The sequence below is a fragment of the Ammodytes marinus genome, assembly GCF_949987685.1.
Source record: "Ammodytes marinus genome assembly, chromosome: 20".
In the NCBI taxonomy this organism is placed as follows: Eukaryota; Metazoa; Chordata; class Actinopteri; order Uranoscopiformes; family Ammodytidae; genus Ammodytes; species Ammodytes marinus.
The window spans coordinates 2,207,388-2,224,278 of NC_137224.1; the positions used below are offsets into that span (position 1 = coordinate 2,207,388).

At 39.7% G+C, this 16,891-nt stretch overlaps 1 protein-coding gene across 1 annotated transcript; it reads left to right on the forward strand.

Moving 5' to 3' along the window:
* The first annotated feature begins 266 nt into the window (after nt 1-266).
* trim16 (tripartite motif containing 16) lies at nt 267-15,828 on the forward strand. Its single transcript, XM_080049436.1, has 7 exons — nt 267-733; nt 2,500-2,825; nt 8,238-8,333; nt 9,295-9,528; nt 11,864-12,035; nt 13,491-13,586; nt 14,042-15,828. Exons 1-7 carry the CDS (start codon nt 367-369, stop codon nt 14,665-14,667), a joined length of 1,917 nt encoding a protein of 638 aa, XP_079905562.1. The 5' UTR covers nt 267-366; the 3' UTR covers nt 14,668-15,828.
* Nucleotides 15,829-16,891: the final 1,063 nt, after the last annotated feature.

The following is a 16,891-nucleotide window of genomic DNA, read 5'->3' on the forward strand; positions in this document are numbered from 1 at the left end:
GTCTAGAAAAACTAGACCAAATATACTTGGTAATCTTTTGGAATTTTTTTGCAGTGCGGGGGTGTGTCCCACTGTTTGCTGGCCTGCCTTTATTTGCATGAGCGTGTGTGTGTGTGTGTGTGTGTCTGCGTGACTGTGCGTGTGTGTGTGTGTGTGTGTGTCTGCGTGACTGTGTGTGTGCCTGCTGAAGTGGGTTGGATAAAGGGTTTTCGACTGAAACTGACAGCCTACATAGGTGTGGCTACATTCACTGAGATCTGAAAGAGAGACACACAGACAGACAAAAAGTTACTGAGCAAGTTCTCTCCGAGCCAGACAAGAGTGGAGCCTCAACAGGGGAAGGAGTTGACTCATACATTGTACGATATGGCAGACACAAGAGCAGCAACAGAGGAGAATTCAGCTCCAAAAATCTCCAAAAATCAACAATTGTGTGGCAGCTGTTCAGGTAAAATGAATGGGGAAAAACCGGGAGTGTGCGGTCACTACATTTGTGGATCTTGTAACGGGGATAAAACCGCAGGAAAAGAGTGTAAGGAGTGTTTGAAAAAGAGCCCATCAGGCAAGACAGAGCCTGCAGCAGAAATCAGCCCCAAAGTCAACGGCACGGCGTTTACTATCACTCCGGTCAACGAGAGCACGTTGGAGAATTCGGGAACCGTGGGAGAAGTTAAAATACAAGGAGATCTGAAGGAATCGGAAGAAGAGAAGAAAGATGGGGAAGAGCAAGCAGGTGAGTTTAATTTGATTTGATTTGTATGATGAAAAACCTCATATAATAACACACACGCACACACACACACACACACAAGTTTAATATATTTAATTTATATGCTAAAAACCTCTGTAACTTTTAACCTATTGTGTTTTTTTTTTACTTTTTATTGTCATTTAAAAGTAATTTATTTGATTTTTTTTAACAATTTGTCTGCCTGTTTTCCCTCTGTTTTTATTATATATTTCTGAAATTCAATCTTCAATATTTTTTAATGTCTAATCTTGATGTGTTGTATGCCCCTGTAAAGCACTTTGAATGGCTTTGTGTCTGAATTAGGGTGCTATATAAATACACTTGCCTTGCTTTGCCTAAACATTAATATAGCTTATTTCGTTTCATACACTAAGGCAATTTCAAATTCAAAGTGCTTAACATAGACAGTATGTAAAAGAACAAAAAACTAAAAAGAAAATTGTCAGTAAAATGCATGAATACTAGCCTACATAACATAACACAGAACATTTAATAACATTCACAAGTCACTGCAAAATGAAAGTCTGAATGTAATTAGGAGCAGTTATAGTTTAAAGCAGATGTCATCAAAAAACATCAAAGTCTTTTTTCAAAGCCAATTTTTCAAAGCCGCTGGTGTTGAAGGTGCAGTCAGCAAATCTTGATTGTATCGTATTGTGTCTCTGCTATTATGAATAGGTGCATTATGTAAGAGCCTACCTTGCATATACGCATGTACTGTTCCCTGTAAAGGTTAAGGTACAAATATCAAGAGTTAATATTAAAGGTGCAGTGTGTAATATGACATCATCAAGAAAGTTCTACAAAGTTCTAGAATGCAACACTCCCTGGGTAACCCCAACCCTTTTGAATAATAACAGAAGCTACAGTGGCCTTCAAGGACAAGAACAATTCTAAATTTTAAACAATGCACCTGATGACATTCCAACTATGACACTTTCAAGATGGCGGCACTAGGCTTTGGTCCAAGATTTGCAGAAATATGGACATATATGAGACCCTTTCTAAGGGAAAAAATAATAATTCAAAACATTTTTTTCAGCTATTATGCACTAATTTAAATGTACTTATGGATGTTATAATTACTTTCTACAAAATCTGCCAGGAAATAAAACCCAAAATTCTACACACAGCAGGTTTAATTGTACTCTTATAATTTGACAGTTTAAAGGTGGAGTCTGTGATTCTGGAGAATGCCTTGTTGCCAAAATCACTTTTTGTCAAAAATCGTTTACAGGTTTTTTTTTAAAGATGGAAATAAAGTACAGACAGGTAGCGGATCATGAAGAGATATTCACTGATTTTGACAAAAATTGGGTTTTAACAAGAAGCGTTCTCCAGAATCACTGACTCCTCCTTTAAACGCCTAAAATTAGGTCAATACTTTGTGGCACGTTGTGTATCACTGAGGCAAAAAAAAATGATAATTTTTCCTATAACATGCTCAAATGTCTTGCTCCTTTGGACGCTCCTGGTGGAGTGCTACACATAGAGTCTCAGTCCTCTTCACAGCAGACCCGGGTTAGAATCCAGCCCGGGTCGTTCTCTGCATGTCATTCCCCCTCTCTGACACATTTCATCTCTCTCTCCAAAAACTAGCTAATAAAAAGCAAAAAAAATGCCCCCAAAAAAATTCCTTGAAACGTCTTCTAATAAAAAGCAAAAAAAAAAAAAAAAAAGACAAAGACAAAGACAAAAAAATAATCTTTAAAATCTCTTTCTCCCTTCCTTCCTTCCTTCTTCTGTAGAATCCAAAGAGGAACCGTTGGGCCCGGATGACGTGGTGTGTGACTCGTGCATAGAGGGCCCGTGCAGAGCCCTTAAATCCTGCCTCACGTGCCTGGTGTCTTACTGCGAGGCCCACCTGCGCCCGCACCTGGAAAACACCAAATTCCAGAACCACCGTCTGGTCGACCCGCTGCGCGACATCGAGAGACGGACGTGCGAGAGCCACAACTGGCCGCTGGAGCTCTTCTGTATCGCGGACGCCGTGTGCGTGTGTCAGGACTGTGTCACGGAGGATCACAAGGGACACAACACACTGCCGGTAGCCGAGGCACGCAGGCAGATTGAGGTGAGTGAGTGGTGTTGTATACGTTTTAACAAGGAATATTAAAGCATTAGTGCGTAACTTCTGTCACCAAAATGAAGAATTCTGAGTAATTAAAACACTGCCGGTAGCCGAGGCACGCAGGCAGATTGAGGTGAGTGTGGTTTAACTACAAGTAACATTAAAGTATCAGTGTGTAACTTCTGTCGCCCCCAACTGATGGGGGGCGGGGGGGGGGGGGGCTGACACCAGTTTGTAAATGCTGCCATACTGATAAATACAGAGAGAGTTTTGTGGAGCAGCTGATAGGCTTAATCAACTTTGTGTCAATTGAAATAAAAAGTTACGCGCTATAGCTTTAAATCAAAAGTCAAATTATTCTCTATTTCACAAGACAAGAGCTCCGAAAGTCCGAAAAAAAAGTAAAGATAACAACTTGTGTAAATCACTATAGCAAAAAAACTTAAAATAAAAATCACTGTTTGGGAGAATTTGCTGCTATTTGCTATATTCTCTGTTAAATCCTAGTAAAACGACTATCTCTGGGTGTTGTGTACTGTTGATGACACAATACAAGACGGCCCTGACTGAATTATTGATGACAGTAATCATCAGTTAGTTACAGTCACATTTGAACCACAACATTCTCACATTACAGCGATGGGCTTTTAGACTGTGGCTGTTATCGGACACAAATGCCTCGCTCTGAGTGTTTCCAGTTCTTATTTACATTACAATCTGTGGCAATAGGCAACAGCTTGAGTATACACACACACACACACACACACACACACACACACACACACACACACACACACACCACACACGCACACTCACATCTCACATACTTACACATATACACACACTCACTCACACACACACACACACACACACACACACACACATGTTTGTAGCTATACTTGTGAGGACACTCATTGACATAATAATAATGCATTCCCTAGCCTCTTACCCTAACCCTAACCATCAAAACTAAATGCCTAACCCCAACCCTTACACTAACCCTAACATAAACCTAATTCATACCTGAACCTTAAAACCTAGTGTTAACCCTCAAACAGCTCCTTTAAAGGCCTGTCCCAAAGTGAGAACCGGCCAAAATGTTCTCACTTTCAAAAAATTTGCTGACTCATACAGTCCGAAACTCCAATTTGCTCTTAGAAAAATCAGTTTTACAAGTACACACACACACACACACACACACACACACACACACACACACACACACACACACACACACACACACACACACACACACACACACACACACACACACACACACACTCAGTCACTCACTCACTCACCCCCACACACACACACGACACAAGACAGAGCTATAAAATCAAACACAAATACCTCACACACTGAAGACTCGAGGAAGGAGATATTTTTAGTAACTTCTAAATAAGCAACAGTGATGAATTTAACCTTTTAAAGATATATATTTTTTTGGCATTTTTATGCTTTATTTGATAGTGCAGAGAGACAGAGTTGAAATGGGGCAGAGAGGGGAGTGACATGCAGAGAACGACCGCGGGCTGGAATCGAACCCGGGTCTGCTGCTGGCCGAGGCCCATGGGGGGGGGGGAGGGACGCCCTACCAACTGAGCTAAGGGCGCCCCGAATTTAACCTTTTGATTGTTCCATAGTGGGGAGGATGAAGGGGAGGACCTGATACTTTGATCGTTTTAAACCCAATTATGTCAGTCATTTTGATTTAATATCCTCTCCTAACAACACAGGCTTAACGAGATTACCAAGACAGTTTGGTATGTAGTTTGACAGAAAGTCCATACTCAAGTCTATTCACTAGAGAAGAGTGTATTAGAGTATCAAGAAAAACGTTTTTATTTCATTATGTCTTTGATAAATAATCTTGACGGTTCCTGACTGCGTTAAAGAAATTCCGGGATCAATAACTCATAAGCCAAACGTTATTAAAACACTAAAGGATGCATCTTTGCTATGGTCGTAAGGCAGACAGACAGACAGACAGACAGACAGACAGACAGACAGACAGACAGACAGACAGACAGACAGACAGACAGACAGACAGACAGACAGACAGGCAGACAGACAGACAATGGGCTACATGTTCATTTTGAATGAAAGCAGACGTCCTCTAAGCGCCACTAATAACTTTGCTCTCTATGGGCAACGGGCTGTGAGGTGTGTGTCTGTCTGTCTGTCTGTCTGTCTGTCTGTCTGTCTGTCTGTCTGTCTGTCTGTCTGTCTGTCTGTCTGTCTGTCTGTCTGTCTGTCTGTCTGTCAGGTCTTATATTATATTCAGTCACCTTCCCTCTCATACAGTGCAGTGCAGTTATTAGTGGAGCTTGGAGGACGTCTGCTTTTAGCCGTACCAGCTGTTGTTTGCAGAGTGTTGTTGATGACTAAAGTAAAAACCTACGAGTCGTCAGGACATTTGAGGACGACTTGAGGCCACTTAAAGTTCACCCATCACATGGTGCCTTCACTGACCTGCTTTCACAATCAAATCCTTAAAGGTACAGTGCGTAGCAGAAAAAACTAGTCAATATTTGTTCTAACTTATTTCAACCCTCTGAACCCTGGGGCTATTTTGGCAGTGAGATGGATGGATGGATGGATGGATGGATAGATAGATAGATGGATGGATAGATAGATAGATAGATAGATAGATAGATAGATAGATAGATAGATAGATAGATAGATAGATAGATAGATAGATAGATAGATAGATAGATAGATAGATAGATAGATAGATAGATAGATAGATAGATAGATAGATAGATAGATAGATAGATAGATATTGTTTTCCTACATTTTTTTTAAATCCCATTTTTGCCTTATAAATCTGGTAACAGACAACACAAACACACACACACACACACACACACACACACACACACACACACACACACACACACACACACACACACACACACACAGTTATAGATGTGAAAGCTGCCTGATTTTCACAGTTGGCAGGAGACAACACTATAAATAGGAACCTGGAGTGAAATAACTTCCCTGTTGTGTTCCACATTGGCACAGTAGAAATTCCTCATTGTAGAGTGACTCGTGACTTTTGTTTATCTGCTTCCCATGTATTAGCATTACAATGGCGCAGTCATTGGCGTCACTATCTTATTTCTCTAGAAAATGATCACAATGGTAATGTTACTAAACACGTATTTCCGGAATCTTTAAAGACACTTAGCTCTGACCGGACAATGAGACTGTTTTTTAACGTGTTTTTCCAGTAAAGCGACTGTAGCCATACGTACAGACAGGATGGCCTAGGAAGAGGGGCCAATCGGTTACCAGTTTGTGTTAATTGGACAAAAGCTGTAGTAGGGTTTTTACTACGCCAGCTGTTGTTCCTGGGTGAGCGTATACCCATGACAAAGACATTAAGAAAAACTATATAAAAATAGCATTCTATGCACTGATGGTCTCGTTTGCTGATACAAAATTTGACTGTTTCAGAAATATTTCAAAGTTCCTCGTAGCACCTTTTAAAACGTGCTCATTGATAATATGGATACATTTCACTGCTAAAATCGTTCCTAATTGAGTTAGACAATGAACAAATTGAGATGTCACATGTAATATCCCGTTATTAGCTGCAGAAACAGACGTTTAGTAGAGTCTTGCCTACAGCATTGATCGCCTTTAAAGAGCTTCTTGGGGTTTTCAAACATTAATGGGAATTCATTTCTCAGCAAAAGCGACTCAGATGTGGCACTAAAACCGTGGCGTATCTAATGGCTTCCTGTCACAAATTCCCCCAAGGTCCTCTCTCTCTCTCTGTCACCCCATTTCAACTCTGCACTATCTAATAAAGCTTGAAAAATATTCTGCGTACTCCAAAATGTAATAAGTTGCTACATTTTGGACAACAATTTTATCAAGTCTTGGGCTCAGCATTTTGTTATACTAACTGTATTATCGACCAGTTATTACTTTTTGGGTAAAAAATTTAAAGTATGACATTTTGGTGCGTTGTTACATTTCAGGCTCTTACAGTCCTACTTAAAAAGCTAACAAAAGATATTTGACACCTTGCCAAAACAAATTATGCTGCATTTAAGGATTGTAGTATTTCTGGTGTCATTATGCTTGCGTTTGCTGAGTGCTAAGGCAACTTGAAATCAATTAGTGCTTCACGGGGGTGGATAGGCCTACTTTAAAGTCATGTGTGCGATCTGTTGAGACATGTACAGTTCACATTATATGAGGATGTCACTCACTCAGAGCTTAGTCAGCTTTTTGCAGTTATTGAAGAATATTTAATATAGGCTACTGTACCTTTAATAGTATAATAGTAGTATTTACATTTATAATTTGTTTCTCTTTTGAAAATATGCATAAAACCAGGATTTTACTATATCAAATATATGAAATAATGTCTAATTTCTTCTTCTGATGATCATAAATTACATGTAACAGCAAACGAGACCATCAGTGCAAAGAATGCTATTTTTATATAAGGTGCTATTGTTTTTTTTCCACCTGTGTTGACCACTACAAGTCGACATGGGCAAAGCATTCATACTTGCATAAAACTATAAATATCACAAACACTAGTCAACTAAATATTTCAACAAGCTTTTCTCTTCGATTCTAAGAAAAGTCAGGAGGGAGCAGATTCCATGCTGTGCCCTTTTCAGATGGAATACCTTAGAAAAGATTTTAGCTGTAGGGTATTTCCCATGATATCTTGATAGATCTTATGGTTATTTTTCTCTGAAGTAAATTAAATCGAGTGTACAGGAAAGGCTGCCTCCAGGTACGAGATGTACAGGAGGAAAAAATGCTTCTCGTTCCAGAATAAGCTAGAGATTGGCCCGGACCTGCCCGAGGAATTCAGTCAACTCACTAACCTTCAAAGCACATATGTCAGAGCTAGAGCATGTGTGAGCAACAACCCTTTTGCTTTCTGTGAGGACATTACGCAAAACACTGCAGGGCAAAAGATGTTCAAGTTCACTGGTTAATTTTGAGATTTTTGTCTATTTTGCTTCCATAACATTTCTATGTCTTCTTTCATACTAGTATAAAGGTCCAACATGTACAAAACATGCCACACATCCATTTTAAACACCTGTCATAGTATATTTTTTTATTTATAACTTGAAAATAGGCTGTATCCAAAATCTAATATCTAATATATTGTCAAAATGATTAAAAAAAAAAAAAAAAAAAGATTTCGACTCTGGCTTCATCCAACATTGAGATTTTTGGATTTTACAGAGATTCAAATTCACACATAATAAGTTAGATAAAGCCCAAATTGCATATTTATTCAAACATTTCTGGACAAAATATGATGGTTTTAATGTCAGTATTCAACTGGCAAAGTGTCATGATGATATCTACAAGTTAAAAATGTTAAACCCTGTTTGTAATTATTATTTTTTTCTCATTTTTTAACAGAAAGAACTTAGTGAGAAACAGAGTGACATGGTGAAGACAGTGACGGCCGGAGAAAACGCCATCAACAAACTTCAACTCAACACTGTTTCTATTGAGGTAAACACACACACACACACACACACACTCACACACACACACACACACACACACACACAGTCACACACACACACACACACACACACACACACACACACAGTCACACACACACACGGATAGTGACTAATCATAGATGAGCTCATGTGATGTGTTTGTCACAAGGATGTCTTAATACTTAATTGGAAGCTATTTTTGGCGTGAGGACCCACCAGCCTTTAAGCCCTAAACACACACACACACACACACACACACACACACACACACACACACACACACACACACACACACACACACACACACACACACACACACACACACACACACACACACACACACACACACACACACACACACACACACACACACACACACACACACACACACCACTAAGGCGATTGGTAACACCCAAACCGGATAGTTTTCCCTGGGGCGAGGGTGGATATCTCCAGGTGTTTTTAAGGTGCTGGAGGAGGATTGAGAGCTTAACGTTATCTAACATTATCATATGACATGTCAGTAGCAACGCATGATTCACTTAGTGTTTAAAGTGTTGATTCTTGCGCCCCCTTTGGACATAAGTGGTAGTGCTTTTACTACGCCATGACTGATTCCAATACAAAAGCTTAATTTTTCTTGATAAATTTCTAATAAAATTAACAAAAATAAATAAGAAATAAATTTTTTTTAATTAAACAAATAACAATTTAAAATAATAATTAGAAAATAATAAAAAATAAATACAAAAAAACACAAAAAATTAAATAAATAATCTAATTAATGTTGAAACACGATTGTTGGTTTAAAAAAAAAATAAAAAAAAAAAAAAATGGCAGTCAGTCCAGAGTCATTTTTTCCACAAAAATATAAAAATATATATAGTATATACATATTTTTTTATTGATCAATAATATAAAAAAAATAATAAAAAAATAAATCAATTTCTTTATTTTTCCCTCCCCAGAATTCGGTGACGGAGGTGCGTGGTGTGATAGAGACCCAGTTTGAGGCGCTGCAGACGGTGGTGGAGCGAGCGAAGAGAGAGGTGACAGAGATGCTGGAGACGGAGGAGAAGCAGGCGCTGCGTCAGGCCGACGGCATCAGGGTTCATCTGGAGCAGAGGTGTGCAGAGCTGAAGAAGACCCAGGCGCAGATGGACAAACTCTCCAGGAACAAGAACGACACGGACTTCCTACAGGTAAAATGCAGTATTATATTGTACGTTCTTAGGAAACTCTTCTTTGTAACAGACTCTGTATATGTGTTGTTTTATTGTATTTTATTGTGTTTTTTAATGTGAAGCGCTTTGTGACCCTGGTCTGCGAGAGGCGCTATATAAATAAACTTTACTTACTTACTTACTTACTTACTTAAAATGAAACACCAGCTGTTTGGTTTGTTTAGGATTATTTTTAGGTATTTTTTTATTTTTATTAGACACGACCCGGGTCTGCTGTGAAGAGGACTGAGCCTCTATTGGGGGGGATGCTCGTGGGGTAGTGGTTAGAGCCTGCTTAAAAATGCTTATTATACTAGAATATAATAGGCCTTCAATGCCACAAGTTCAAGTTCAAGCTTTCTTTTTTCATACCGTTGGGTACATTTGGTTTGCAGTTCAAGAAAAGGCATTCAGCTTTCAGCATACACAATACGAAAAACGAAGCATACTCAGCTCGGTGTTTCTATCTCTTTTTTTTGTCTTGCCTAAAAGCTACACCACCATCTCTCATGTCCCTCGTAATGAATGGGCCTTTGTTTTATTGTTAAGGAATAGTCAGGGTGGACGAAATAATCAAAACTCCAGCCATCTTATAAATACAAATGCCTTTGTATACTTTTTATATTCTATTTTGTCCGAGATACTAGGCTACAATGTTTAACAATTTTAAAGTACTGCTTTAAGGCTACATAACATCAACCATCTCTTGTGTCCCTCCTACTGAATGGCCCTTTGTTTTGTTGTTTAGGAATACTTTAAGAAAGAGTCAAAACCATCTTAACCCCAGCCATCTTAAACATACAATTATGCATTTTTATTTATACTTTTTATATTGTTTTTTTTCCTCCAAGATACTAGGCTACAATTTATCTATTTTAAATTCCTGCCTAAAAGCTAAACCACCATTCGTCATGTCCTCAGAATGAATAGCCCTTTGTTTCTTATCTGTTTAGGAATACTCAGTGGACGAAATTGTATACTGTTGTTATTGTCTTTTCTCTGAGATACTAGGCTACAATGTTTAACCATTGTAAAGTACTGCTTTTAGGCTACACAACATCAACCATCTCTCATGTCCTCCATAATGTATGGGCCTTTGTTTTATTGTTTAGGAATACGAAAAGAGTCCAAAATCCAGCCATGTTATTAATACAAATGCACATTTATACTTTTTATTTTGTCTCTCTGTTAGATACTAGGCTACAATGTTTAACTATTGTTTTAAGGCCACACAACATCAACCATCTCTCATGTCCCTCATACTGAATAGCCCTTTGTTTTTGCTGTTTAAACCTGCAGTGTGTAGAATTTTGGGTTTTATTTCCTAGCAGATATTGTAGAAAGTAATTATAATATCCATAAGTACATTTAATTTAGTGCATAATAGCTGAACATTTTTTTTTGAATTATTATTATTTTTCCTTAGAAAGGGTTTCATATATGTCCATATTTCTGCACATTTGGACCAAGGCCTAGTGCCGCCATCTTGAAAGTGTCATAGTTGGAATGTCATCAGGTGCATTGTTTAAAATTTAGAATTGTTCTTGTCCTTGAAGGCTACTGTAGCTTCTGTTATTATTCAAAAGGGTTGGGGTTACCCAGGGAGTGTTGCATTCTAGAATTTTGTAGAACTTTCTTGATGATGTCATATTACACACTGCACCTTTAACAATACGAAAAGAGTCCAAAATCCAGCCATCTTATAAATACATTTGAAAATCTACACCACCATCCCTCATGTCCTTGTAATGAATAGCCCTTTGTGTTTTTCCTATCTAGGGAATACTCACAGTGGAAGAAAGAATCCAAAATCAAGCCATCTTATAAATACATGCCTGTGTATACTTGTAATGTTTTTTCTTTCAAAATATGTTTATTCTTTTATTCTTTTTTTCGCAAAAAACACAAACACACATTTGCACCATCACACAAGTAAGTAAGTAAGTAAGCTTTATTTATATAGCGCCCTTCACAGACCAGGGTCACAAGGCGCTTCACAATGCGCTTTACATATTCACATTTTATACACACTCAAACACCGATGGCAGTAGCTGCCATGCAAGGCGCTTTCTGAACCATCAGGAGCAATTTGGGGTTCAGTGTCTTGCCCAGGGACACTTCGACATGTGGCGGGGAGACGGGGGATTGAACCTCCGACCCTGCACTTCAGAGGCGATCTCCCTACCCACTTCGCCACTGCCACAAGGCTAGGCCACCATGTTTAACTATTTTAAAAGCATTGCTACACAACATCAACCATCTCTCATTTCCCTCGATAATTAATGAGCCCTTTGTTTGTTTGTTATCTGTCTAGGAATACTCACAGTGGAAGAAAGAGTGCACGGATAACTCCCTGCCTGGCGTGTACATCGGCCTGATGGACAGACTGGATTCCTTCAGTCGTGTGATCGTCAGCGCCACGGAGACACTGTGTGCCACGCTCCAGTCCCAGTACATAGACAGGGTCAAAGACACCTGCAAGAATGGTGAGGATAGGTGGCAAAAAGTGATATTTCTGAAATATAAATTCCCATTAATGTTTGAAAACACCAAGAAACTCTTTAAAGGCGATCAATGCTGTCGGCAAGACTCTTCTAACCGTTTGTTTCTCCAGTTCTTCGTTGGAAATGACGTGTGACATCTCAATTTGTTCATTGTGTAACTCGATTAGAAAGGATTTTTGCAGTGAAATGTATCCATAAAATAAATTAGCACATTTGAAAAGGTGCTACGAGGAACTTTTAAAAATTTCTGAAACAGTCTTATATTTCCTCTGATGATCATAAATGACATGTATCAGCAAACGAGACCATCAGTGGTCGTTCACCCAGGAACAACAGCTGGCGTAGTAAAAACACTGTCGCTTTTGCCCAAAGGGGGCGCTAGAATGAACACAAACTGAAAGTTCCTCAGAGCACCTTTTTAAAGTGAGTGTCTGAACCACTCCTTGCAATCAATTCTCAAGTCAGCAATTGCATTTGGATAGCTCAGTAAAGGTAACAGCACTTGACTTTCGGTACGGGAGACCGGGGTTCAATTCCCGGGCAGGGCGGGGCACATCCAGTGAGTTAAAAAGACATGCAAGTATGTTAGGAGGAGCACAATGACTTCTGCTTGGGGGAATACCAGATTAGATAGTTGTCTGTCGAGTCGTGTTCAAACATGTAAAGAATGTTCTCTCTGTGTGTGTGTGTGTGTGTGTGTGTGTGTGTGTGTGTGTGTGTGTGTGTGTGTGTGTGTGTGTGTGTGTGTGTGTGTGTGTGTGTGTGTGTGTGTGTGTGTGTGTGTGTGTGTGTGTGTGTGTGTGTGTGTGTGTGTGTGTGTGTGTGTGTGTGTGTGTGTGTGTGTGTGTGTGTGTGTGTGTGTGTGTGTGTGTGTGTGTGTGTGTGTGTGTGTGTGTGTGTGTGTGTGTGTGTGTGTGTGTGTGTTCAGGTATTCCCGGTCAATCCTCCTGTATGACCGTGACTCACCTCGGAGCATAAAACTTGCCTCCCTCCTCGGTTGCTGTTTTGTTTGTGTGTGGGTGTATTGCGTGTACGTGTGTGTGTGTGTGTGTGTGTGTATACTGTGTGTGTGTGGGTGAGTGTGGGTGTTTGTTTGGGTTGATTAATTGTCTGTGTGTGTGTGTTTATGTGTGTGAGTGATTGTGTTTATGTGAATGCCTGTGTGTGTGTGTGTGTGTGTGTGTGTGTGTGTGTGTGTGTGTGTGTGTGTGTGTGTGTGTGTGTGTGTGTGTGTGTGTGTGTGTGTGTGTGTGTATGCTTGTGTATTCGTATGCCTGTGTGTGTGTGAGTGTGCTCGTGTGTGTGTGTGTGTGTGTATGCTTGTGTTTATGTGTGTGAGTGTATTCGTATGCCTGTGTGTTTGTTTGCCTGTGTCTGTGTGTATCTTTTGTGTCCCTCCCAGAGAGTTAACCCTTCCTACTTCCTTCCTCTTCGTAGATAAAATGGGAATAAAGACGACGGTTCAGGAAATCGTAGCAGCGAAGCAGAACATATCCATTCCCGACCCGGTGACTCACACCGACTTCCTCAAGTGTGAGTGTTGTCTGTTTACATCTGTATATTTCTCCTATACAACCATATTTAAAGGGGCAGTGTGTAGTTTCAGAGGAGGGGGGATTTGTTTACATTCACAGAGCCTGCATTTAGTTTACTAAACATATTTTATCTACATGTAATTCTTAGTATTGAATAATTTTATAATCAATATATTTCATAATAAATCAAAACTAAATTATTTTGAGGAAGCTGGAACCAAACGTAAGACTAGAATATGTTTGTAAAACATAAACTGTGGGCCCTGCTGCTGTAAACAACAACAACAACAGTGAAACAGTAACTTTTCAGGAAGCTTTCTAACTTCAAACAGTGTTCCAGGGATCACGTTTGTAAAGGAAAGTTTGTTGTTATGAGAACACACCTTAGAAAAAATATTCACTTTTCTGACACAACCAAAACTTACACACTGCAACTTTAAATATATTCCCCAGATGCTGCTCACGTGACATTCGACGCGGACACGGCCCACAAGTTCCTACGTCTGACCGAGGAGAACCGTAAAGTGACCAACACCACCCCATGGCAGCACCCTTACCCGGACCTTCCCGAGCGCTTTGAAAACTGGCGCCAAGTCCTTGCCACGGAGAGCTTTTACCTGGGCCGGCAGTACTTCGAGGCGGACATAAGCGGCGAGGGCACGCACATCGGCTTAACCTACAAGAGCATCGATCGCAAGGGCAGCGAAAGCAACAGCTGTATAACCGGGAACAACTTTTCCTGGTGCTTGCAGTGGAATGGGCGCACGTTTTCGGCCTGGCACAGCGACGTCGAGACCCCCTTGAGCGTGGAGAAGTTCACGAGAATCGGGGTCTACTTGAACTACACCAGGGGCCAGCTGGCATTCTACGGGGTGGATGACGCCATGACGCTTATACACGAGTACAAGGCAGAGTTTTTGGAGCCGTTGTACCCGGCGTTTTGGTTGTCGAAGAAGGAGAATGTGGTTGCTATGGTGGCGCCTGGGGAACCGCTGAGGATAAAGAGCCCGTCCCCTCCCACCTCACCGGCAGCCGAGGCGGTGAATTCAACAACAACAACAACAACAACAACAGTGTAGTGTTGTTTGTTTTTAATTAAAGGTGGAGTCAGTGATTCTGGAGAATGCTTGTCGTCTACTCACGATCCGCTACAGCCTAGGCTCTGTAAACGGGCATCTTGCTAGCTACGGTGGCCCCCCTGTGTTTACATACCAGTTTACAGAGCCTAGGCTGGACATAAACATTGATTCTGGAAAATGCTGCAAAATCAGTGAATATATCCTCACGATCCGCTACCTGTTCGTACTGTGTGTGCGCAGAATAAAAATCTGGCGTTAATACACAGCCTAGACTCTGTAGGATTTGTTTAAACACCGGATTTTTTTTGCAGAATCACTGACTCCACCTTTATTTGACCATTTAAATGTATGAGACTACTGATATATAAAGACATAAGACTTATCATCTCAAACTTAAAAGTGACTACGAGGAACTTTTAAATATTTCTGAAACAGTCTAATTTTTCCTCTGATGATCATAAATGACATGTAACAGCAAACGAAACCATCAGTGCAAATAATGTTATTTTTATATATTTCTTATGAATGCCTTTGCTCGGGTCTGAATACCCGCCAACTCAGACCAAAAGATTGACGGCAGGCAGACGGGAAAAGCCTGTGTTTATGAACGTTACTAAATCACAGTTTACTTTGCTTCACCATGGTCATATCACCATTATTAAGTCTGACATAGTCACATATAAATACATTACCTCATGGCCATGCATCCTGCCATCTCTCTTTCGCTCGCTTCCTAAACAACTGCACACACCGCCGGCACGCGCTAGCTAAGATCTTTCGGACAGCAGGCGATAGATAGATAGATAGATAGATAGATAGATAGATAGATAGATAGATAGATAGATAGATAGATAGATAGATAGATAGATTGATAGCAGGCGCTAGTGTGGTAAAAACACTACCGCTTTGGTCCAAAGGGGGCGCTAGAATCAATTAAAAAACTAAAGTTCCTCGTGGCTACTTTAAAGAATAAACCTGTTTACAGAAGTGTGTTGTTCATAAAATGTATAAATTGTGAATGTTTGTGGACTGTGTATTTGGGCTCAAGTTGTATTTATGCTGTTGTGGGACTGTTGTTACTTCATATCTCAATGTGAATTCAGAGGTGTTCTATTATAATATATGTTTCTGCCTGTTTACAAATAAATATTTCTGTCCTCATTTGCCTGTTTTTTAATTGTTCCATCCACTTTCTCAAATCAGCTCACTAAAATAATTTATGGCATAATTTGGACATTTATCAATATGGATTTTTTTCTTTTCTTTTTTTGGGGGGCATTATTTTACTTTATTAGGCAGTTTTGGAGAGACAGAGAAGAAATGGGGCAGAGAGGGGAATGACATGCAGAGAACGACAACGGGCTGGATACTAACCCGGGTCTGCTGTGAAGAGGACTGAGACTCTATGGGGGGCATAGAAAAAACGTGGGCAGATAAACTTGGTCTTATTCAGACTCTAGCCACAATGCTTGGAGCATCCGAAAGTCATACAATCATGCATGAAATAATCAAATAAAGTTGAATATCTTAGCAATAAATATTCACTATTGACATAAAAAAATGTATTCACAGCACAGCAGGATTCAGAACAGGTCAGAATCACATATATAGATTATGTGTAAAGTTCAAGACAGGGTGTATTGTAATAATTGGTCAGTGTTTACAACAGAAACACACACATAAAGAAGGTACCATCATGTATAATGGCAGTAAAATGAATGCATATATTAACTAGCAGTGTAACAGAGTAAACCGATGGTAAGAATCTAGTTTTTGCCTGTTCAATGGTAGATTATAAAGTGCAGTTTCAGAAATAGTTTTTTAACTCAATTTATGTGGAACATTTTTTTTAATACCCCTCTGGTTAATATTCCATGTTCTCCAAAATACTTCTAGAACACCAGAATCAAGTCCAGATGTTTTCTCACAATGTTCTATTTGAACACTGTTTTTCATTGACGGCAGGTTGGAAGAGTTAAGACCAAAACATGTCATACATAACCCAGATCCAGGCACTCGAAGTCGGTTTCAACACTAAGTATTAAAGGCCTTTAACCCATTGAGCAAGACACATTGAAGGTAAAGCCTACCACAATGTTGTTGTTTTTCCCTATAGCTGTCCATTCTGTTTCTCAATGACTATTGCATGTGAAGTTACAGCACTTAATGTAAGTCTAACTAAGATAAACAAAAGGTTGCTACATTTGCTATTTAAAATGCACAT